General features: G+C 43.6%; 1 protein-coding gene across 1 annotated transcript; it reads right to left on the reverse strand.

The window, feature by feature from the left end:
• Window positions 1-371: 371 nt before the first annotated feature.
• Window positions 372-23,872, reverse strand: LOC115164860 (unconventional myosin-Ih-like). The gene is made up of 31 exons (XM_029717732.1): window positions 23,732-23,872; window positions 23,397-23,512; window positions 21,299-21,497; window positions 18,563-18,643; window positions 18,122-18,301; window positions 17,936-18,034; window positions 17,608-17,721; window positions 17,436-17,507; window positions 17,132-17,251; window positions 16,965-17,032; window positions 14,523-14,628; window positions 14,219-14,299; window positions 13,974-14,065; window positions 11,171-11,265; window positions 10,994-11,040; window positions 10,676-10,756; window positions 10,315-10,420; window positions 10,015-10,132; window positions 9,620-9,733; window positions 9,462-9,538; window positions 9,312-9,380; window positions 6,604-6,688; window positions 6,232-6,394; window positions 6,037-6,120; window positions 5,082-5,175; window positions 4,924-4,979; window positions 4,534-4,669; window positions 2,642-2,712; window positions 2,340-2,437; window positions 2,062-2,161; window positions 372-1,076 (listed from the first exon to the last, which is right to left on the reverse strand). Exons 1-31 carry the CDS (start codon window positions 23,855-23,857, stop codon window positions 1,050-1,052), a joined length of 3,075 nt encoding a protein of 1,024 aa, XP_029573592.1. The 5' UTR covers window positions 23,858-23,872; the 3' UTR covers window positions 372-1,049.
• Between the last annotated feature and the right edge of the window lie 2,125 nt (window positions 23,873-25,997).

Below are 25,997 nucleotides of genomic sequence, written 5' to 3' on the forward strand. Positions count from 1 at the left end.
AAAATATCATACAATCGAGTACCTCCACTCTCCCACAACCTCTTTTTTTAATGAATAGGATTTCCCATTTAACGCAATGTCCCTTCATGCCATGTAAGTGATTGTTTAAAAGGAGACAACTTGAGCTGTGGTGTGAAGTGTTACCTGGGCTGAAAGAGCTCCAAGGCTGAAATGAACGTCTGAAACCAGAGCTCAACCCAAGGAGGGCTTTTAACAGGTAAAGAAATTAGACCTGTTAACCGTACATCTACACACTGTGTCCCCTTTTAACAAACACAGTACTTGTAGATTAATCTGTACAATTGTACCACAAAATGTTTTACATATATTTATACATACCTTATCACAAATAAAACATTTCTACAAGAATGTTGTTTGCGTTTACTCTTAATTTTATATTTGAAGTGTAAAATGATGGTACATATGGCTTCATTGTTGCAAAATCAATGATTCCTATACAAGAGTAGCCTGATGGTTTCATATAGTGCAAAGAAAGGTAATTGACTATTTTAGAGAGCAATGCATTCTGCTCTCATTCAACAATGCAGTAATGTATTGTTTACAGCTGAAATACTAAACCAGCATACACATGCCTCCCTTAGCCTTGAATTCACAAAGAAAGATCCTTATAGGTTTATGCTGTTTTGGTCCCTTAAATGAACACTTGTCTCCAGTCAATTCTCTTAGACAGGATGTGTGCGCATAAGGGGGTTTTATTTACTTATGAGCTCTGCCTAGAGAATGTCATTAAGTACATTGAGCAATTGGTTTGTAGCTTTCATGGTTTCCTGAAAACAACCTCTGTAGTTCTGTTTTGGGGTTCATCTCTATAAAACTCAGACTGATTCCATATCTGTTTGTGGTGTCTTGCCAACTGGCTATTGAGTTAAATATATGCACAACACAAACAGATCTGGAATCAGGCTATACAGGAGCAGAATTCTAGGTCTAATCCAGATGTTGTCCATAGGTTCTAATGTGCTTGGTCAGTCTCCTGAGACCTTACTCGTTCTCTCCTTAGCGTGTCTATCTGCTGGGCACTGAGCAGGTCACCGAGCCCTGGTCCGAGTAGATACCTAGAGTGACAAATATGTTATTTGTTCAGCCTGCACGTGTTGATCACCTGCTTAAGTTCATTAGGGAACATAACAGAAAACATTTAAAAACCATTTGCAATTAAATGAGATATTTGTATTGGACACCATGTAGTCCCTCTTTGTTTCAGACTCCGCATTTCTTTTTTTTAATGGTTGACTATGTGCATGCCTGTCAGACCACCATACAATCACTGTATCTTACTCCAAACATTTGTTAAAGACCCAGTGCAGTCAAAAAATGTGATATTCCTGTGTTTTATATGTACTTCCACACTATGAGATTGGAATAATACTGTGGAAATGTTGATAATGCCCTTTTAGTGTAAAAGCTGTTTGAAAAGACTGCCTGAAATTTCAGCCTGTTTGGGTGGGATGGAGTTTTGGCCTACCTGGTGTAATCACCAGGCAGTAAATTAGACCAATAAGAGTTCCAAAGCTCTCTGCCAATAACATCTAGTTTTCAGTTTTCCCCTCCCCACTCAGACCACTCCCAGACAGTCCTAGCAAAATTGTTGCTTAAGAAATTGCTTGTTGCTAAGTAGCCTTTGTTTTAAAAGAAAAATGTAAAAAAAAAAAAAAAAAAATCACAGTAAGGTACTTAATTGTTACCCAGAAATGATTTGATATTGAGATAAAAACAGCTCCATTGGACCTTTAACATTTCATACAGTATGTATGATACCAATGTGATAACAGTGGTCTCAATATTTGTTTGTTCTGTGTATAATGCCACGAGGAAGCCAAAGGAAACATTCCACTTTGTGTGGACAATACAGGACTTGTTATTCTTCTAACAGCTAAAGTCAGCAGAAAGCATGTGATACTAGCCAACTGTGCACAAGACTGATCCCAGATCTGAGGCAAAGGATGGTGGGCAATGGCCATAGGAGTTGGCAAGACAGCACAAGCAGGTCTGGGACCAGGCTACCAGGCTCCTCTCAGCAGCAGCAATAGCCTTACTCACCACCATGAGGTGTCCATTCTTGTCCTTGTACACCATGGACTCCTGGCCACTGCTGAAGTCCACATTGCCCTCTTTCCCCGCCTGTATCTGAAACGAGATGCTGAAAAACAACATTCATATTCATCCAAGACTCCATGGAAAACAGTGGTACGTGTTACGTAGAGGACTATCCTGGCTAAATAAATAAAAATGAAATAAACATATGTCAGCTCATCTGGCTACTTGATCCATCGGACTAGTACTTCCAGAATCCATCCTGTTGTCAGCCACAGCCTCACCTGCCCTGGACCACGTTGATAGCGCTCTGCTTGTTGGCAACCACACTGAGTTTGGTCAACACTTCAAACAGGTGGTCACACTGGATGACCAGGTCCCCCTGAACATGAGGTCAGGACACATTGGGTAGCATTAGGGGTGTGTCTGAAAGGGCAACATGTTCCAAGGCCTGTAGTGCACTGTAATAGGATGGATTTCATTCTAAACATATCCTGGTTAGAATCACTTGAAAAACAGAGGCACTACACTCACTTTACCGAGTTATACTATGCTGTGTGAGTGTGTGGCGACAGTGTCCTCCTACCTTCTGTTTAACGTCTTCACTTGCAATATGGAAAATTATGATGCTGTCACTCAAGGTACTGACAGACACACCTGCAATGGAGTAAGCAGCACTCACACAGATCAGTACACTTTGAAACAAACTGTATATTATATACACTGCTCAAAAAAATAAAGGGAACACTTAAACAACACAATGTAACTCCAAGTCAATCACACTTCTGTGAAATCAAACTGTCCACTTAGGAAGCAACACTGATTGACAATAAATGTCACATGCTGTTGTGCAAATGGAATAGACAACAGTTGGAAATTATAGGCAATTAGCAAGACACCCCCAATAAAGGAGTGGTTCTGCAGGTGGGGACCACAGACCACTTCTCAGTTCCTATGCTTCCTGGCTGATGTTTTGGTCACTTTTGAATGCTGGCGGTGCTTTCACTCTAGTGGTAGCATGAGACGGAGTCTACAACCCACACAAGTGGCTCAGGTAGTGCAGCTCATCCAGGATGGCACATCAATGCGAGCTGTGGCAAGAAGGTTTTCTGTGTCTGTCAGCGTAGTGTCCAGAGCATGGAGGCGCTACCAGGAGACAGGCCAGTACATCAGGAGACGTGGAGGAGGCCGTAGGAGGGCAACAACCCAGCAGCAGGACCGCTACCTCCGCCTTTGTGCAAGGAGGAGCAGGAAGAGCACTGCCAAAGCCCTGCAAAATGACCTCCAGCAGGCCACAAATGTGCATGTGTCTGCTCAAACGGTCAGAAACAGACTCCATGAGGGTGGTATGAGGGCCCGACGTCCACAGGTGGGGGTTGTGCTTACAGCCCAACACCGTGCAGGACGTTTGGCATTTGCCAGAGAACACCAAGATTGGCAAATTCGCCACTGGCGCCCTGTGCTCTTCACAGATAAAAGCAGGTTCACACTGAGCACATGTGACAGACGTGACAGAGTCTGGAGACGCCGTGGAGAACGTTCTGCTGCCTGCAACATCCTCCAGCATGACCGGTTTGGCGGTGGGTCAGTCATGGTGTGGGGTGGCATTTCTTTGGGGGGCCGCACAGCCCTCCATGTGCTCGCCAGAGGTAGCCTGACTGCCATTAGGTACCGAGATGAGATCCTCAGACCCCTTGTGAGACCATATGCTGGTGCGGTTGGCCCTGGGTTCCTCCTAATGCAAGACAATGCTAGACCTCTTGTGGCTGGAGTGTGTCAGCAGTTCCTGCAAGAGGAAGGCATTGATGCTATGGACTGGCCTGCCCGTTCCCCAGACCTGAATCCAATTGAGCACATCTGGGACATCATGTCTCGCTCCATCCACCAATGCCACGTTGCACCACAGACTGTCCAGGAGTTGGCGGATGCTTTAGTCCAGGTCTGGGAGGAGATCCCTCAGGAGACCATCCGCCACCTCATCAGGAGCATGCCCAGGCGTTGTAGGGAGGTCATACAGGCACGTGGAGGCCACACACACTACTGAGCCTCATTTTGACTTCTTTTAAGGTTTTACATCAAAGTTTGATCAGCCTGTAGTGTGGTTTTCCACTTTAATTTTGAGTGTGACTCCAAATCCAGACCTCCATGGGTTGATAAATTGGATTTCCATTGATTATTTTTGTGTGATTTTGTTGTCAGCACATTCAACTATGTAAAGAAAAAAGTATTTAATAAGATTATTTCTTTCATTCAGATCTACGGTGTGTTGTTTAAGTGTTCCCTTTATTTTTTTGAGCAGTATATATTACCAGTATTTTCCTAACTTACACTTCAGTTGAATTTTCAACTAATAATCCATTGTGAAAATTTGATGCAGATGGAAATTAAGATTCGCCCCACTGAAATCAAATCTATTTTGCAAGTGACCAGACAAGTTCAAACCCCAAGCATCACATCCATACCATGTTAGAGGCTCACCTTTTAGAGTAGTGTACTGCACTTTCTGTTTGATCTTGGCCTCGTCCACCACATAGGCAGCCGTCTGCGTGAGGATGAGCTGCCGAGGTCGGGCTTTAAACCCATTCCTGTCATACTTCACCACTGGTATGCTATACTGCAGAGAGACAACAGAGAGAGAACAGAGAGAACAGAGAGAGAACAGAGAGAGAACAGAGAGAGAACAGAGAGACAACAGAGAGAGAACAGAGAGAGAACAGAGAGAGAACAGAGAGAGAACAGAGAGAGAGAGAAAGAGGAAGGGAGCGGGAGAGAAAGTGATAGTGTTAAGGGTTTTAAAATGATAGAGAAAGTGAGAGTTTTAAAATAAGAGAGTTTAAGGACATACTGCAATGCAAATGTCTTGATTACCTTGATGCGTTCATTGCGAATGATCTGCAGGACCTTCATATTGATGTCCTGTTCACCTGCAAATATAACATAGTGCAAAAGGTGGCAATTGATCCTAAAATACGAGTTTGAGTAAGATACCACATGTAATTAGCAGATATCTGCTACTATATACTGACTTATCCTGGTGTCCACAAAGGGTTGGGAGACACTCTGAGGGTAGCTGTCCTTCTTCCCCTTGAAGATAACACTGGTGATCCCCTTGAGTTGAAGCTGGGAGGGTGAGACAAGGAATGAACATCACCAACATAGAACTAGCTAAAGAATTCTGATTTACAGGATCTTTGTTATCACAAATATGTTACACAGCATAGGCTATACATGGCACTAAAAAGGTAGGTTATACAACAAAAGTATGTTGTCTACTATGTCCATGATGTAAGTCTGTCACACCCTGATCTGTCTCACCTGTCTTTGTGATTGTCTCCACCCCTCTCCAGGTGTCACCTACCTTCTCCATTATCCCCTGTGTATGTATACCTGTGTTCTCTGTCTGTTGCCAGTTAGTTTTGTTCATCAAACCTACCAGTGGTTTTCCCCTTGCTCCTGTATTGTCTATAGTTTCTGTTTTCTAGTTTTAACCTTTCTGCCTGCCCTGAGCCTGCTTGCCATCCTGTACCTTTGCCCCACTACTCTGGATTACCGACCTCTGCCTGACCTGACCCTGAGCCTGCATGCCATCCGGTACCTTTGCCCCACTACTCTGGTTTACCGACCTCTGCCTGACCTGACCCTGAGCCTGCATGCCATCCGGTACCTTTGCCCCACTACTCTGGATTACCGACCTCTGCCTGCCCTGAGCCTGCATGCCATCCGGTACCTTTGCCCCACTACTCTGGATTACCGACCTCTGCCTGCCCTGAGCCTGCATGCCATCCGGTACCTTTGCCCCACTACTCTGGTTTTCCGACCTCAGCCTGACCCTGAGCCTGCCTGCCGTCCTGTACCTTTGCCTGCCTGTGTTCGATTTAATAAACCTTTTTTACTTCGACACTGTCTGCACCTGGAACTTACCTTCAAACCTGATAAAATCCTGATTTAAAAGGGACAATTCTGGAGTAATTCTGGCCTTACCTGTGCTTTCTGTTGTGCAGTGATCCCTCTGACGTACCTCGTCACCATGAGACGCATGTGGAGCTGACGCAGGATCGCTGAGGCCTGTACAAGAAGAGCAAGAACAGTCCAACAGACGTTTCACTGAGCTTCCCCTTTAACACCAAAATAGCTGTCCTCAATTCAATGTAATTGAATTCCAATGTGAATAAATACCTCAGTCAATACAGGTGGAGGGGTTAGCCAGCTGCTTTTATCCAGAACCGTTTTTGGGAGATTGTCTTTCAGCCTGTTTAGGTAGTTCTGTCTGACAAAGGCCAGGTATTCAGAGTTATCAGTAGTCTTTGCCTCCCCTCTGGTCATGTATCCTTTAATAAACCTGGAATAAAAAAGTAAATAATCGGTCATCTACAGTATTAATAATAATACTGCCCTCTGGGAATGTGCTGAACATTATAGGCTTTAATCCACTATGGATCTGTAGTTTGTGGCATAAACATCAGAGTATAAATTTATGATATGTCATTTTGGTTGATGGATCAATATTGCAGTGCTAGAGCATGAAGATGTGATCTTGTGATCTCTTACTTCTTGATGACCTTGACAGCCCATTGTCTCCTCTCTTTCTCTTTCCTGGCTTGTACTCCTCTCCAGCAAGTCTCAATCTTGGTGGCTAAAGAACACATTACACAACAGGTATCAAATCAAGATGGAGAAAAATGTGAATTTATTGAATGTCTGTAGATGTTTGCATGGCCAGTGACATGAATATATACTGTATCTTGCCTACAATGTTTCTGCTCTCCAAAAATACACACTGTTTATCCTCTCATGTTACACACATTATGATATATAATATATCAATGCATTTAGCAGATGATTTTATCCAAAGCGACTTAGACATGCATCCAAACATTTGTCTACATATAGTGCCTTTGGAAAGTATTCAGACCCCTTGACTTTCCACATTTTCTTACGTTACAGCTTTATTCTACTAAATAGTCATTTTCCTCAATCTACACACAATACCCCAGAATGACAAAGCAAAAACAGGTTAAAAATTTTAGGTAATTTATAAGAATTAAACAAACTGAAATATGACATTTACATAAGTATTCAGACCCTTTACTCAGTACTTTGTTGAGGCACCTTTGGCAGCGATTACAGCATCGAGTCTTCTTGGGTATGACGCTACAAACTTGGCACACCTGTATTTGGGGAGTTTCTCCCATTGTCATTGTCTTGTTGGAAGGGGAACCTTTACCCCAGTCTGAGGTCTCGAGTGCTCTGGAGCAGGTTTTCATCAAAGATCTCTCTAGCGGAGTGGAGAAGGTGGAAAGTTAAGTTCCTTGGCGTACACATCACTGACAAACTGAAATGGTCCACCCACACAGACAGCGTGGTGAAGAAGGCTCGACAGCGCCTCTTGAACTTCAGGAGGCTGAAGAAATTTGGCTTGTCACCTAAAACCCTCACACACCTTTACAGATGCGCAATCGAGAGCATCCTGTAGGGCTGTATCACCGCCTGGTACGGCAACTGTTCTGACCACAACCGCAAGACTCTCCAGAGGGTAGTGCGGTCTGCACAACGCATCACCGGGGGCAAACTACCTGCCCTCCAGGACACCTACAGCACCTGATGTCACAGGAAGGCCAAAAAGATCATCAAGGACAACAACCACTCGAGCCAATGCCTGTTCACCCCGCTATCATCCAGAAGGCGAGGTCAGTACAGGTGAATCAATGCTGGGACCGAGAGACTGAAAAACAGCTTCTATCTCAAGGCCATCAGACTGCTAAACAGCCATCACTAACAGAGTGGCTGCTGCCAACATACAGACTCAAATCTCTGGCCACTTTAATACCTTTATTAAATCCATTTTTTAAATGTATCACTGGTCACTTTAAATAACGGCACTTTAATAATGTCGAAATATCCTACATTTCTCATCTCATATGTACTGTATTCTATACCATCTACTGTATTTTGCCTATGCCGCACAGCCATCGCTCATCCATAAATGTATATGTATATATTCATCCCTTTACAATTGTGTGTATAAGGTAGTTGTTGTAAAGTCGTTAAATTACTTGCTAGATATTACTGCACTGTCAGAACTAGAAGCACAAGCATTCCACTACACTGCTAACCATGTGTATGTGACCAATACAATTTGATTTGATTTGACTTGATTATACTTTGCTCCGTTCATCTTTCCCTAGATCCTGACAAGTCTCCCAGTCCCTAGTGCTGAAAAACATCCCTACAGCAAGATGCTGCCACCACCATGCTTCACCGTAGGGATGGTGCCAGGTTTCCTCCAGATGTGACGCTTGGCATTCAGGCCAAAGAGTTCAATCTTGGTTTCATCAGACCAGACAATCTTGCTTGTCATTGTCTGATAGTCTTTTGGTGCCTTTTGGCAAACTCCAAGCGGGCTGTCGTGCCTTTTACTGAGGAGTGGCTTCCATCTGGCCACTCTACCTTAAAATGCCTAATTGGTGGAGTGCTACAGAGATGGTTGTCTTTGTGGAAGGTTCTCCCATCTCCACAGAGGAAATCTAGAGCTCTATCAGAATGACCATCGGGTTCTTGGTCACCTCCCTGACCAAGGCCCTTCTCCCCCGATTGCTCAGTTTGGCCGGGAAGCCAGCTCTAGGAAGAGTCTTGGTGGTTCCAAACTTCTTCCATTTAAGAATGATGGAGGCCACTGTGTTCTTGGGGACCTTCAATGCTGCAGACATTTTTTGGCACTCTTCCCCAGATCTGTGCCTCGACACAATCCTGTCTCGGAGCTCTACGGACAATTTCTTCGACCTCATGGCCTGGTTTTTGCTCTGACATGCACTGTCACCTGTGGGACCTTACATTGACAGGTGTGTGCCTTTCTAAATCATGTCCAATCAATTGAATTTACCACAGGTGGACTCCAAGTTGTATAAACATCTCAAGGATGATCAATGGAAACAAGATGCACCTGAGTTCAATTTCGAGTCTCATAGCAAATGGTAATTATTTTTTATACATTTACAGAAAATTCTAAAAACCTGTTTTCGCTTTGTCATTATGGGGTTTTGTGTGTAGATTGCTGAGGAATTTTATGTATTTAATACATTTTAGAATAAGGCTGTAACGTAACAAAATGTGTGAAAAAGTCAAGGGGTCTGAATACTTACTGAAGGCACTGTATCAGTGGTCCTGGAAATCGAACCCACTATCCTGGTGTTGCAAGTGCCATGCTCTACCAACTGAGCTACAGAGGACCACATCCATGTAGCTTTGCTGTCACTTACCAGCTTCTTTCTGTCTTCTGAATTCTCCTTTTTGCCGGTATCCCTTGTACTGGGCCTGAATCCTGGACGCTGTAATATCCATTAATAATATTGAAATTTCTATGCAAATAAATCAAATCTCTTGATTTCTCTTAGCTTTCATGCCCTTACCAAGTTTATGTTTGCAGACCTCGAAGGCATCTTCTGTGGCAAAAAGTGTCCTGGGGTGGCGGATAAATATCTTGGTTCTAGAGTGAAATGGAAAAGTAACAGAGATTTGTAAGAACCAATCTAGTCGAGGAGAAATGAGTTGCCTAAACTGCTCTCACCTGCCCATTTTGTACTCATCTGGTAGGTATCCCAGGTGCTGCACCAGCGCTTCCACTCCTTCTGCAGCCACTCCTCTCCAATGGGGCCAGGTGGCTGGGCATAGGGGCTTGTATCTGGAGGTGGATCACACATCACCTCATTGTCCTAGATGTACAGTATTTGGAATGCCTGTAATGCCTGTGCTTGTTTGTGTTGAAATGCAACACAACGTTCCCCAAGGGGACAGAATAAAGAAATGAATTAATTATTTGATATCAAGAGCTCAAGTAAAGGCAAAATCTCTCAAAGATTCTGGTCGAATCATTCGCCGGTGAAGCCTAATGTTATAAGGAAAATATTGTTTCTACAAAGTAATCAATGTGGTCTACTAAAGCAACAAGATCTGTTGGCCTACCTCTGCAGAAACAACTCGTAGCGGCGTCGGTATGCAAAACCTGCCCGTCTGACCCTAAGGTGTTCCATCAGCCCCAGGTACTTCACTTGGTGCCGAACCAGCACGTCGTCAAAACGACCTGTAGCATGTGTGTTTGTGTGTGTGCCAAAAAAAAGAGAGGGAGAAAAAGACAAAGGGAAAAAGAGAGAGAGAGAATGAAGGAGAAATTGCTTCATAAACACAGTTGACAGATTGAAGTTTGGAAGTACCACCAGCTGGTGATGATATGGTGCACGTGGTGGAGGTCAGAGGGTCTCTCACCTGGCTGTTTGGACTCGTTGGATTTGAGGCAACGCACATACCAGGGCTCCTTAGACATGAGGATGTCTGTCAGTCCCAGCAGACTGCTCTTAAACTGGCTAGCAACCTACAGAGAAACAGGCCTGGGATCAGTTGTAGAGTCCCCCAACAGTTTATCTGTCAAATACACATGGATGATGGTCCACAATAGGCTGCCAGTGACAGAGGTAAATGACGTTCAAATGCTGCATAAGGGGATAATAAATAATCCAATATAAACACAGAGACATCTATTACTTTTCTCAGTTGTCCGTCATTCTGAAAACTGTGTGTTCAGGGGGACAGATGGGAAAGTGGTGGGGAAAACTTGGTGAGCTCTCACCGTCTCTGGTCGCCGCCTGCTATCTGACTCTGTGGAAGCAAAGCACTCTCTGACTATGGCATTTTTAGACTGCCGCATCACCTGTGTACACACATACACACACATCACGAATCAAAGTGGATACTCAAAACCAATTGGGCAAATTCACTGCATTCCCCTCCTCTTGTATTATTTACAAAACTTCTACAGGAGAGTAAATAATTAAGGAACCAATTGAAAAGAGTCCCATTCTCTGCCACGTCCCCCCTCCTTCCTTCCTCTCCTCCTTCCTTCCTCCCCTATCTCATATAATCCATCAGTAGAAACCTGCAGACTTACATCTTTGATGTTTCTGTATAACATGTCATTGTTTTTGTCGATGAACCCTGGGATGATACAAACAACAACATGCGAGAAAGAGTGGTGAGTGGCAGTGAAATCTACTAGTAGGACATGTAGGGACATTGAGGAGCAGGGTAATGCCACCACTGGGCCTGAGACCATGGGATCCCTTACCCACAACGCCATAGGTGACCTCCCCAGCGTAATGCAGAAGGCGAAAGTTGCCCCTATCCAGCGTCTTACGTGTCTTCTTGTCAGAAAACTTGTGCCTGCAGTCAATGGGAGAGAGAGAGAGAGAGGGGGAGAGGGATGAAGAGTGAGAGGCAATTAAAGACAGAGCCTAAGCCTTCTTACTGTGTCGACTCACAGGTTGGGGATAGGACAAGAGGTCCATCCAGGGCTGGCTTCAGGCATAAGTGACAAACGGTTGCTTAGGGCCCCAGGACCCTAGGGGGCCCCAGACCCCCCAAAATAATATACTGCATATACAGTTGAAGTCAGAAGTTTACATACACCTTAGCCAAATACATTTAAACTCAGTTTGTCACAATTCCTGACATTCAATCCTTGTAAAAACGCCCTGTCTTAGGCCAGTTAGATCACCACTTTATTTTAAGAATGTGAAATGTCAGAATAATAGTAGAGAGAAGGATTTATTGCAGCTTTTATTTCTTTCATCAAATTCCCAGTGAGTCAGAAGTTTAAATAAATAATTTAAAGGAAATACTAATTGAGTGTAACTTGGGTCAAATGTTTCGGGCTGCCTTCCACAAGTTTCCCACAATAAGTTGGGTGAATTTTGGCCCATTCCTCCTGACAGAGCTGGTGTAACTGAGTCAGGTTTGTAGGCCTCCTTGCTCGCACACGCTTTATCAGTTCTGCCCACAAATTTTCTATGGGTTTGAGGTCAGGGCTTTGTGATGGCCACTCCAATACCTTGACTTTGTTGTCATTAAGCCATTTTGCCACAACTTTGGAAGTATCCTTTGGGTCATTGTCCATTTGGAAGACCCATTTGCGACCAAGCTTTAACTTCCTGAGCTTTAACTTCTTGAGTTGTTGCTTCAATATATCCACATAATGTTCATCCCTCATGATGCCATCTATTTTGTGAAGTGCACCAGTCCCTCCTGCAGCAAAGCACCCCCACAACATGATGCTGCCACCCCGTGCTTCACGGTTGGGATGGTATTCTTCGGCTTGCAGCCTCCCCCCTTTCCCTCCAAACATAACGATGGTCATTATGGCCAAACAGTTCTATTTTTGTTTCATCAGACCAGAGGACATTTCTCCAAAAAGTACCATCTTTGTCCCCATGCGCAGTTGCAAACCGTAGTCTGGATTTTTTAATGGTGGTTTTGGAGCAGTGGCTTCTTCCTTGCTGAGCAGCCTTTCAGGTGATATCGATATAGGACTCGTTTTACTGTGGATATAGATAATTTTGTACCCGTTTCCTCCAGCATCTTCACAAGGTCCTTTGCTGTTGTTCTGGGATTGATTTGCACTTTTCGCACCAAAGTACGTTCATCTCTAGGAGACAGAACGCGTCTCCTTCTTGAGCGGTATGACGGCTGCGTGGTTCCATGGTGTTTATACTGCGTACTATTGTTTGTACAGATGAACGTGGTACCTTCAGGCGTTTGGAAATTGCTTCCAAGGATGAACCAGACTTGTGGAGGTCTACAATTTTTTTCTGAGGTCCTGGCTGATTTCTTTTGATTTTCCCATGATGTCAAGCAAAGAGGCACTGGGTTTGAAGGTAGGCCTTGAAATACATTCACAGGTACACCTCCAATTGACTCAAATTATGTCAATTAGCCATGACATAATTTTCTGGAATTTTCCAAACTGTTTAAAGGCACAGTCAACTTAGTGTATGTAAACATCTGACCCGCTGGAATTGTGATACAGTGAATTATAAGTGAAATCATCTGTCTGTAAACAATTGTTGGAAAAATTACTTGTGTCATGCACAAAGTAGATGTTCTAACCGACTTGCCAAAATAATAGTTTGTTAACAAGAAATTTGTGGAGTGGTTGAAAAACAAGTTTCAATGAGTGTTTGTAAACTTCCGACTTCAACTGTATATCTATATTTTGGTCTCAAGGTGCAAGTTCGAAATTTGTTTGTGCATCAGCAATTTTTATTTTGTTATGTCAGTCACTCAATTAACCATGTCAGCTAACAATCTTTAGATCGGTAAGTTAGTCTAGCTAGTTAGTTAGTCTAGCTAGTCCGACTTGTAGTAATCATGGCCGAATAGTAACCGGGCACACAGGGCACGTGCCCAGGGCCCCTGACCTCCAGGGGGCCCCCAATGATTTTGTTAGTCACTCTCACTCAGATATCATCAGGGGGTGTTTGTTTAGTGTGTTTCGGGGTTTTTTGGGTAATGTTCTATGTTAGTCTATTTCTATGTCTGTGTCTAGTTATTCTATTTCTATGCTTAGTTTATTGGGTTACCCTTCAATTGGAGGCAGCTGTTCCTCGTTGCCTCTAATTGAAGGTCCTATTTAATAGGGGTGTTTTTTCATTGGGATTTGTGGGTAGTTGTTCCGTGTGTAGCCTAGTAGCCTTACAGGACTGTTTTTTCGTCGTTGTTTTAGATTAAATGTTTATTTAGGTTTTCTTCTAAATAAAGAAGATGAGTATTCACATTCCCGCTGCGTTTTGGTCCCATCCTTACGACGAACGTGACAACTGCAGAAAACTTTAAAAGAGCAACATTTTCTATCCACCCCATGGCAAACTGTGTGGAATTGCAGGAAATTGACTTTAAAAAGGGAGAAGGGAGCCACCAAGAAGGGAGCCACCAAAATGTTTTGCCCCTGAGGTGGGGGTGGTTAGCGATTTGAACTTAAGTGATAAGGGAGGTTGAAGTAACGCTGTTGTATATCCGTGAGAAAGGTTGTGTGTGGTCAACATGTACATATGCAGGACTGTGGTTCGGGGAGCGAGGGAGATAGCTGAACTCACGTGATGAAATGAGGGTGACTGCCCATTTTCTCCTCAAGCTTCTCCAGAAATGTGAAGTCAGTGGCCTCTCCAGGCCTCAGGCATTCTTCATCCTGAGAAAGCAACAAGATCATCCCTTTCATTTCAGCCTATGTCCTTCCCAAAAGCAATAGGATGCATCATGTTACTAATTTACTCTATGGGTTGAGTCCTGATCAAAAGTAGGGCACTAGATAGGGAATAGGGTGCCGTTTGTGTGTCCTCACCAGTACTGAAATGATGCCCCTGTGTTTCTCCTCCACTAAGTCACAGATAATCTTATTGTTGAAGAACTGGACAGGCTCCCACTGAAGATGAAAGGAAATAGGTGATGGGAAGACGTGTGAGTTACGGGAATACTACCTAAGCTAAACTCAGCATAAACATACAAGGCATTGCAGGATGCAAGAGTAACTATAACACCAAAGTAATACTATGACAAGGTACAAATGCCATATTACACATGTTGACTAAATAGAACCGGATATAATAGGATAGATAAATATCAGTGTGTGGAAAAATGACGTGTACCCCAATGCCCTCTGCCTCGTATTCCTCCTGCTCCGACTTCAAGGTCAGCTGGATAAAAAGCTGCTGCAGTTTCTCGTTGCAGTAGTTTATACAGAACTGCTCAAAACTGGAATGGACATACAACAGATAACAATTGATGTGCACCTTAAAATGTAGCCCACCAGTTTTCTACAGTTTACTGCACAACCTAGTTCCACCCAGAGCTATACAGTGCATTCGGGAAGTATTCAGACCCATTCCCTTTTTCCACATTTTGTTATGTAACAGACTTATTCTAAAATGGATTAAAGAAAAAAAATTCTCAGCAATCTACACAAAATACCCCGTAATGACAAAGCAAAACCAGGTTTTTAGACATTTTTGCAAATGTATTAAAAATAAAAAACAGAAATACCTTATTAACTTAATTATTCAGACACTTTGTTAAGAGACTCGAAATTGAGCTCAGGTACATTCTGTTTCCATTGATCATCCTTGAGATGTTTCTACAACTTGATTGGAGTCCACCTGTGGTAAATTCAATTGATTGGACATGATTTAGAAAGGCACACACCTGTCTATATAAGATCTCATAGTTGACAGTGCATGTCAGAGCAAAAACCAAGCCATGAGGTCGAAGGAATTGTCCGTAGAGCTCCGAGACAGGATTGTGTCGAGGCACAGATCTGGGGAAGAGTACCAAAACATTTCTGCAGCATTGAAGGTCCCCAAGAACACAGTGGCCTCCATCATTCTTAAATGGAAGAAGTTTGGAACCACCAAGACTCTTCCTAGAGCTGACTGCCCGGCCAAACTGAGCAATCGGGGGAGAAAGGCCTTGGTCAGGGAGGTGACCAAGAACCCGATGGTCACTCTGATAGAGCTCTAGAGTTCTTCTGTGGAGATGGGAGAACCTTCCAGAAAGACAACCATCTCTGCAGCACTCCACCAATCAGGCCTTTATGGTAGAGTTGCCAGACCGAAGCCACTCCTCAGTAAAAGGCACATGACATGAGAAACAAGATTGTCTGGTCTAATGAAACCAAGATTGAACTCTTTGGCCTGAATGCCAAGCGTCACGTCTGGAGGAAACCTGGCACCATCCCTACGGTGAAGCATGGTGGTGGCAGAATCATGCTGTGGGGATGTTCTTCAGCAGCAGGGACTGGGAGACTAATCAGGATCTAGGGAAAGATGAATGAGCAAAGTACAGAGAGATCCTTGATAAAAACCTGCTCTAGAGCGCTCAGGACCTCAGATTGGGGCGAAGGTTCAACGACCCTAAGCACACAGCCAAGACAATGCAGAAGTGGCTTTGGGACAAGTTTCTTAAGGTCCTTGAGTGGCCCAGCCAGAGCTGGGATTTGAACCCGATCAAACATCTCTGGAGAGACCTCAAAATAGCTGTGCAGTGACACTCCCCATCCAACCTGACAGAGCTTGAGAGTATCTGCAGAGAAGAATGGGAGAAACTCCCCAAATAAAGGTGTGCCAAGCTTATAGCGTCATACCCAAGAAGACTCAAGGCTGTAATCGCTGCCAAAGGTTCTTCAACAAAGTACTGAGTAAAGGGTCTGAATACTTATGTAAATGTCATATTTCAGTTTGTTTATTTCTTATAAATTACCTAAAATTTCTTTACCTGTTTTTGCATTGTCATTCTGGGGTATTGTGTGTAGATTGAGGAAAACAACTATTTTGCAGAATAAAGCTGTAACGTAAGAAAATGTGGAAAAAGTCAAGTGGTCTGAATACTTTCCAAAGGCACTATATGTAGACAAATGTTTGGATGCATGTCTAAGTCTGTGAGATCTTATATAGACAGGTGTGTGCCGTTCCAAATCATGTCCAATCAATTGAATTTACCACAGGTGGACTCCAATCAAGTTGTAGAAACATCTCAAGGATGATCAATGGAAACAGGATGCACCTGAGCTCAATTTTGAGTCTCTTATCAAAGCGTCTGAATAATTAAGTTAATAAGGTATTTCTGTTTTTTAATTTTTTATTAATTTGCAAAAATGTCTAAAAACCCGTTTTTGCTTTGTCATTACGGGGTATTGTGTGTAGATTGATGAGGGGAAAAAAATATTTGATCAATTTTAGAATAAGGCTGTAAAGTAACAAAATGTGGAAAAAGTCAAACGGCCTGAATACTTACCGATTGCACTGTATATATAGAGTTCGGACAACTTTTAAAACGGACGCAATGTTGATGCCATTGAGCTTTCAATTGATCCATTCATGCCAAGTATTTGGATTCTACTTTAATTCTAGAGGTTCAGTTACATAGCTTTGTTCAAAATTAAGAATATTCCATAAACTGCTATTGGTCATATTGCCCATGGGGAGCTAACATGGCTGCCATATGGAATTCTTTGGTTGTACTGTGTCATGTAAATGCATCATAATGTGGAAACCTCAATGTCCTAACTCTAAATATATGGCTCTGGTTCCACCTACCTGTTGACATAGAAAACCTCAAAGCCATATATGTCAAGGAGACCAATGACTGTCTTCCTTGACGGTTCCTGTCGAAAAAGGTTTCAGGAAACAGTGGTCAGTCACACAGATCACCAGGACTCCTGTTTCATCCTGACATGAGCTTGTCACTTACAGTATCTGCTAACCTTATTCTCCATGGAATCATTAATCTTGTTGACCAGCCAGGTAAAGGTGCGTCCATAGATGGCTTTGGCCAGGGCATTTCTGGCATAGATGGCATGGTCCACTGTGAACGGGCTGAGCACCTGGATGGTGATTAAAAAAGGAAAACATTACATAATACCAAACCTGACAAGAGTATGCAAATTCACATCTGATTGAAACAGCTGAAATCATGAATGTGAAAGAGTACTGGGTTTACCACTAGTAAGTGCAGTTAATTAATAATTAATTAATTCAGTCAGTCATTACCCCTCCTCACTCTCTCACCTCATCTGTTTTGGCCTCAATCTTCCTGTATGTCAGCCCCTCCTGCAGTAGTTGAACGTTAATCCCCAGCAACTACAGATGATCACACGCAACACAAAGTCAGCAATGTGTAGGCAGACTGTGGTCTCCAGGGCTTTGGCATGCGGAGTGTCCAAGGAATAACAAGGCTTACTGTTGACACCCAGCGGAGTTCTGTGTTCTTGTTCAACGTGGCATAACCTTTGCTGTCAGCTTCAAACTGCACATTCCCTAAGTGGAGGACGCTTGCTATGATCCCAAATAGGTGCTGCAGAGAATGCAGACATGTGAGGGTTAGGATTAGGAATCGGGTTAGGATGGTGGCCAGCTGTGTTTAAGCAGCTCCCCTCACACACACATATACACAAAGCAAAAGTATGTGCAGCCTAGTACTGCACAGTATATTTCAATAAGATATACAGCTCATTTGAATGAATGTCATCACAAAAGCTGTTTCCACAAACTGTATGACAGCAACTCACTTGTATATCACTCTCGTCAAAGTCGATGACGGACAGGGCGTTTCTCACCGTCTTCCAGTCGTTCTTGTCATTGATTGAGGTCACATTGGCACACTCGTCCTGTTTGAGAGAGGGAGTTGTCATTATAGAGTGTCAGTTAGCCTAGCCCTAGCTAGCCAATCAATGGACCACAGTGGTTTCCCATACTTGCACCAAGTAGCTGTAGTGCTGGCAGTTGCTCTCGAGGCCTAGCTGATGCAGCAGGTCTTCCTCCCCTCCCTCCACCAGCTGGTAGAAGATGTGGAAGTTCCTCTCTCCATGGTTCTGGTGGACCACTCGGGACTTCTCCAGCAGGTAGCTCAGGATATGGCCCCCCACCGCATCCCCCTGGAGGGTAAACATGTGATCAATTAGCCTCAATGAACTGCTTACCAGACCTGGACCTGAATTCACAAATCGTCTCAGAGTAGGAGTGGTGATCTGGGAAACTCCTACACTGACAAGCTTTGTGAATATGGGTCCTGGGTTAAATAGAATTGCTTTGTTCCATCGAAATCAAGTGGAGCAAAAGTGTTTCAAGGAAAAACCAATACTCATGTCATCTGCTCACTATAAGAACATAAGCCTATAGTCTCCATCATTCCTTACCTGGATGTCAAACTGGATATCCATGTACTTTCCAAAGCGACTAGAGTTGTCATTCTTCAGTGTTTTGGCGTTGCCGAAAGCCTGTTGGGAAACACTGAGGCATCAATCACAGAGATTTACTACTGGGTCGTTCCACGAAATGAGTCCCTTTTGGGTAGTGTAACTTGGTGAAAAAACACTTTTCATTTAATCTAACATTAATGTTCAACTTAATAAAATAGGTTATAAAAAAAGACTATAGTAAGTACCTATTAAGTGCCAAATAAAGGAACAGGGTTGAAGATTTCATCTTAAATCAGCCATAAATCCCCTTGTGACAGGGGGAATGGAAGCTTGTTGTATGCAACAGGGAGGGGCAATTGAATGCAAGCATCTAAAAATTATAATTTTTAAAATAACATTCTAGCCTGTCTATGTATGGGTAACACGTGTTTTGCTAGACCCACACCCCAAAATGTCCAAAAAGAGTAAAATCAGTTAGCCTGCTTTTACATAAAGAGTAGAACCAGCTCGCCTGCTTTTACATAAAGAGTAGAACCAGCTCGCCTACTTTTACATAAAGAGTAGAACCAGCTCGCCTGCTTTTACATAAAGAGTAGAACCAGCTCGCCTGCTTTTACATAAAGAGTAGAACCAGCTCGCCTGCTTTTACATAAAGAGTAGAACCAGCTCGCCTGCTTTTACATAAAGAGTAGAACCAGCTCACCTGCTTTTACATAAAGAGTAGAACCAGCTCGCCTGCTTTTACATAAAGACTAGAACCGGCTCGCCTGCTTTTACATAAAGAGTAGAACCGGCTCGCCTGCTTTTACATAAAGAGTAGAACCGGCTCGCCTGCTTTTACATAAAGAGTAGAACCAGCTCGCCTACTTTTACATAAAGAGTAGAACCAGCTCGCCTACTTTTACATAAAGAGTAGAACCGGCTCAACTGCTTTTACATAAAGAGTAGAACCAGCTCACCTGCTTTAACATAAAGAGTAGAACCGGCTCGCCTACTTTTACATAAAGAGTAGAACCAGCTCGCCTGCTTTTACATAAAGAGTAGAACCGGCTCGCCTACTTTTACATAAAGAGTAGAACCAGCTCGCCTGCTTTTACATAAAGAGTAGAACCAGCTCGCCTACTTTTACATAAAGAGTAGAACCGGCTCAACTGCTTTTACGTAAAGAGTAGAACCAGCTCGCCTGCTTTTACATGTGGTCTATTTTAAATTGCACTTCATTTAATATAACAGGATTTTAAAATCCAATATTGGGGCACAATTCCTACTTAAAATATCAAAATGACTCATTTTGTGGAACGAAGAGAAGAACCAGCTAGCCTGCTTTTACATAAAGAGTAGAACCAGCTCGCCTACTTTTACATAAAGAGTAGAACCAGCTCGCCTGCTTTTACATAAAGAGTAGAACCAGCTCGCCTGCTTTTACATAAAGAGTAGAACCAGCTCGCCTGCTTTTACATAAAGAGTAGAACCAGCTCAACTGCTTTTACATAAAGAGTAGAACCAGCTCACCTGCTTTTACATAAAGAGTAGAACCGGCTCGCCTACTTTTACATAAAGAGTAGAACCAGCTCGCCTGCTTTTACATAAAGAGTAGAACCGGCTCGCCTGCTTTTACATAAAGAGTAGAACCAGCTCGCCTGCTTTTACATAAAGAGTAGAACCGGCTCGCCTGCTTTTACATAAAGAGTAGAACCAGCTCGCCTGCTTTTACATAAAGAGTAGAACCGGCTCGCCTGCTTTTACATAAAGAGTAGAACCAGCTCGCCTGCTTTTACATAAAGAGTAGAACCAGCTCGCCTACTTTTACATAAAGAGTAGAACCGGCTCAACTGCTTTTACATAAAGAGTAGAACCAGCTCGCCTGCTTTTACATAAAGAGTAGAACCGGCTCGCCTGCTTTTACATAAAGAGTAGAACCAGCTCGCATGCTTTTACATAAAGAGTAGAACCGGCTCGCCTGCTTTTACATAAAGAGTAGAACCAGCTCGCCTGCTTTTACATAAAGAGTAGAACCGGCTCGCCTGCTTTTACATAAAGAGTAGAACCAGCTCGCCTGCTTTTACATAATGAGTAGAACCGGCTCGCCTGCTTTTACACTATGCAATTGCATGACTATTACATGTTCAATGTTTCTTTTGGAAAAAAGTTTTTAAAAAAGGAACAGTTTCACCATATTAAAACGAGAGTTCAGTTAACATAACAGGGTTGACCTTAAAATGAGGGACAGGTTTTGTTTTACCTTAAAATGTATCAATAATCACATTAAATAAATAATTATCCTCAGAAATTACTTTGCAAAAGCAACAAAATAACTACAGCTTTACAGTGATGGTGAAAACTTGGAGAAATGTTGGTTGGACTTCAGAGAAGTCACAGAGAGTACTCAATTTTGGTACTTTAGCAAGTCTTTATTCATATATAGGATATGTTTTATAATTCATTTTCCATGTGGTCTATTTTAAATTGCACTTCATTTAATATAACAGGATTTTAAAATCCAATATTGGGGCACAATTCCTACTTAAAATATCAAAATGACTCATTTTGTGGAACGACCCTACTATGTGATCCAGGATGTGTGATAGCCTGGTCCCAGATCTATTTGTACTTAACAGCTATGATGACAATAAACATAGCACAGTACAAATAGTGAGAGAGCAGAAACAGATCTGGGACCAGATCTGACCAGATGTGTGATAATAGTGAGTGCTAAGAACAGTCCGATCAGACCTCTAGCACAGGGTTGGACACCAGCATCCGGTCCCTGACGCTGTCCAGTAGGGTGGTACTGGGGCAGCTCACAGCATAGTACTGTAGGATCTTCTTGGAAGCCTCTGTCTTGCCGGCACCACTCTCCCCAGAGATGAGGATGAAGTGGTTGTTGGCCTCAGTCATCATGGTGTGGTAAGCGTTGTCCGCCAGGGCATAACTTCAGAAAAATTGATTGTGTCAAATGATATGCACATTTTGCATTCCACAATGAATCATTTCTACATGGATGCTGGGCCAATAAGGAATGAGAATAATTAAAGAAAATCCTATATATGGTATATGCTGCTCCTGTGCGTTATTTCTGCACCCAGACAGATGTCAGACAGCGATGTTGTACAATGGGGGAAAAAAGTATTTGATCCCCTGCTGATTTTGTACGTTTGCCCACTTACAAAGAAATGATCAGTCTATAATTTTAATAGTAGGTTTATTTGAACAGTGAGAGACAGAATAACAAAAAAAAATCCAGAAAAACGCATGTCAAAAATTTTATAAAATGATTTGCATTTTAATGAGGGAAATAAGTATTTGACCCCTCTGCAAAACATGACTTAGTACTTGGTGGCAAAACCCTTGTTGGCAATCACAGAGGTCAGACGTTTCTTGTAGTTGGCCACCAGGTTTGCACATATCTCAGGAGGGATTTTGTCCCACTCCTCTTTGCAGATCTTCTCCAAGTCATTAAGGTTTTGAGGCTGACGTTTGGCAACTCGAACCTTCAGCTCCCTCCACAGATTTTCTATGGGATTAAGGTCTAGAGAATGGCTAGGCCACTCCAGGACCTTAATGTGCTTCTTCTTGAGCCACTCCTTTGTTGCCTTGGCTGTGTGTTTTGGATTGTTGTCATGTTGGAATACCCATCCACGACCCATTTTCAATGCCCTGGCTGAGGGAAGGAGGTTCTCACCCAAGATTTGACGATACATGGCCCCGTCCATCGTCCCTTTGATGCGGTGAAGTTGTCCTGTCCCCTTAGCAGAAAAACACCCCCAAAGCATAATGTTTCCACCTCCATGTTTGATGGTGGAGATGGTGTTCTTGGGGTCATAGGCAGCATTCCTCCTCCTCCAAACATGGCGAGTTGAGTTGATGTCAAAGAGCTCCATTTTGGTCTCATCTGACCACAACACTTTCCCCAGTTGTCCTCTTCATTCAGATGTTCATTGGCAAACTTCAGATGGGCATGTATATGTATTATTGAGCAGGGGGACCTTGCGTGCGCTGCAGGATGTCAGTCCTTCACGGCGTAGTGTGTTACCAATTGTTTTCTTGGTGACTATGGTCCCAGCTGCCTTGAGATCATTGACAAGATCCTCCTGTGTAGTTCTGGGCTGATTCCTCACCGTTCTCATGATCATTGCAACTCCACGAGGTGAGATCTTGCATGGAGCCCCAGGCCGAGGGATATTGACAGTTCTTTTGTGTTTCTTCCATTTGCGAATAATTCCATCAACTGTTGTCACCTTCTCACCAAGCTGCTTGGCGATGGTCTTGTAGCCCATTCCAGCCTTTTGTAGGTCTACAATCTTGTCCCTGACATCCTTGGAGAGCTCTTTGGTCTTGGCCATGGTGGAGAGTTTGGAATCTGATTGATTGATTGCTTCTGTGGACAGGTGTCTTTTATACAGGTAACAAGCTGCGGTTAGGAGCACTCCCTTTAAGAGTGTGCTCCTAATCTCAGCTCGTTACCTGTATAAAAGACACCTGGGAGCCAGAAATCTTTCTGATTGAGAGGGGGTCAAATAGTTATTTCCCTCATTAAAATGCAAATCAATTTATAACATTTCTGACATGCGTTTTTCTGGATATTTGTGTTGTTATTCTGTCTCTCACTGTTCAAATAAACCTACCATTAAAATGATAGACTGATCCTTTCTTTGTCAGTGGGCAAATGTACAAAATCAGCAGGGGATCAAATACTTTTTTCCCCCACTGTATAAACGTTGTACCATGTGTGGTGCCAATATCGTGGATTGGCATCTGATCTCATGAGTGACAAACAATACGATTTCAACATGCAGATAGACATGCACAAAAAATTATGTAACACACTCACATATGTGGTGGAAGCTCAAAGAAGTTGACGCCCATGTATATATCCATCTGTTTTTTACTGTAGATATCCAACTCCTTGTAGGGGTTCACAGACACTAGCAGAGTGCCTATATAGGTCTGCACCGGAAGAAACAACAGGTTTACAGTATATCTGTAAGTTGATAGTTCTTCAACATTCGCTAAAAATCCCAGAAAGTTGCTCATAATATATTTTCCCTTCAACTATTGACCCAAAATAGGGTCTGCAAGTGGGTCTAAAATGATGGCATCATTATACATGATACTACATACTGTATATCACAATGTTGGTACTAAGTCAGCCACTTCTGAACTCACATAAATTAGATCCTCACTGAAGCGTTTTTTCAGGTTGCCTAGGAAAGCAGTCTCGCTGGTATGGGTGTCCAACAGGACAAAGTCCTGGATCCCCACGCGGTCTCGGGCGGTCAGAGCCCCCTCCATGTCCAGCTGACCCTGGGCACCCTGTGCCTTATGACCCTACAGCCAATCACACAGCAGCAATGCTTGATATGAAGGATACCTACTGTACATAAGGACTTGAAGAAAATGAGCATTTCATAAAGGTATTATGAGCTGCTTATGAATGTTTTACGAAGTCCTTATATAGTTCCACATTTACAGACATGCATCCAAACAAAAGTGTACGGATAAATAAGAGGACTTAACGAGGCACAGAACTTTTGGCTTTGGGGGTCCACTAATTAGACATTCACTGGAACTGAGCACACCGCTCCACCTCATGAGAATTCTGTTTTGGTTGTTTGCCTAAAACTAAGGATTTGTGTAGTTTCATGAGATAAGAAATTGATTAATATTATATCATATGTATGCCATTTGTATATGAACCATACAGCCAACATTCAAGCCAACATTTGACGTAAACAATTAGCAACTCCTCCATTGTGTATAAGTCAAGTTACAAAAGGCTCTTTGGTTGAACAGAAAAAAAGCACAAGCGGAGTCCCTGTTAGTTCTACTGAAACAAGGGCTCTGTGGCTCTCATGGGGCTTTGGAGCAGAGCCCTCTGATTGTGTCGAGGTAGTTTACAGACAGAAGCTAATGTTGGCTACAGAGCACATAGTACGGAGGTGTTGGCCAGCAGCCCATAGGCCACCACAGCTCACACCAACCAAACACACCAACCTCACCCTGTGCAAATGGAACACGGGAACCCGAAAACAACGGCACATTTGAGAAAAGCAGAGTGGGAAAATGTTCAGTAATCTGTTTTGCATTCTCAACACCAACACTTGGACCAAAGGTTTCTTCACAGCTTTTGTAGGTTTTCTTTTTTTCTCCTTCTTTAGAAGGCAGAACTCCTTTGATTCTCAACTCTGTCTGTAAAAAAAACATTTCAAAAAGATAATCCATTGGATCTAATTGACACAAAGCCCTTAGTACCCAACCCCCCCCCCCACCCCACACACTCCCCTCCCATTCCATAGCCCTTGTTACTTCTGAGAAAGGCCAAGTGTTTTTGTCCTGTAAATACCACGGAGCAGAGACAAAAAGGAGGTTTTTAAAATGCAGTCTACAATCCATTACATATATTCCCCCAGCATATCCATTCAGTAATTATTCATTAGAAAACATTTAACGTCACAGTCAATTTCACACTGGCCAGTTGAAACACAATAGAGGAGATTTGCCCTATTTTGGGGTGAGAAGGGGAGGGGGCGGAGGGCGGTTGGACAGAGGAAGGGTGAGGGCAAAGGAGGGAGGGAATGAGGGAGGGGACATTATTTGTCTGATCTGAGAACCCACTGAAACGGGGCCGTCTTGAGACAACGGGGCAGACTAAATAGTGCAGTAACGGTCTATGTCCCGCTGTTTGCTATGACACTCATTTAGTGTGCCCTGGGAATGAACAATAGGGGCTTGTTCCAAGCAATCCTGTGCTGTAATTTGGACTTCATTACTCTTCTCACACCGGGCACCATGGATGGAAAGAGGGTGGGCTGGTCAGATGAGAGGTTTTTTTCCACCTGTCAGCCAACCCCCCCTCTACCCCCACCCCCCAAATCTCACCCCTCTCCTTAACAATACCCCTCACTCCGTGTCCCCACCAATAACCCTCACCGACCACCTCCCCGCAGTCTTCCCCCACTTTAAGCCATTGAGACAGGTGAACAATATCATTGAAGGAAACCATTTGAGACGTCAAAATCAATCTGGCAACTTGATGGTAGCGGTGTATTTTTATTCCACTGCCCTCCTTCATGGGAACAAACATCTCTCAAGGCAGTGCAAGCAGATGATGTGCAAAGCTCAGGGACGGACGGATGGGGACGGACGGACGAACGGGGACGGACGGGGACGGACGGGATGGAGACGGACGGACGGGGACGGACGAGACGGACGAGACGGGGACGGACGGGACGGGGACGGACGGAGACGGACGAGACGGACGAGACGGGGACGGATGGACGGGGACAGACGGACGGACGGGACGGGGACGGACGGACGGGGACGGACGGACGGGGACGGACGAGACGGGGACGGACGAGGACGGACGGGACGGGGATGGACGAGGACGGACGGGACCGGGACGGACGGGACGGACGGACGGGACGGATGGGAC

Source organism: Salmo trutta, chromosome 27 (genome assembly GCF_901001165.1).
Source record: "Salmo trutta chromosome 27, fSalTru1.1, whole genome shotgun sequence".
Taxonomy (NCBI): Eukaryota; Metazoa; Chordata; class Actinopteri; order Salmoniformes; family Salmonidae; genus Salmo; species Salmo trutta.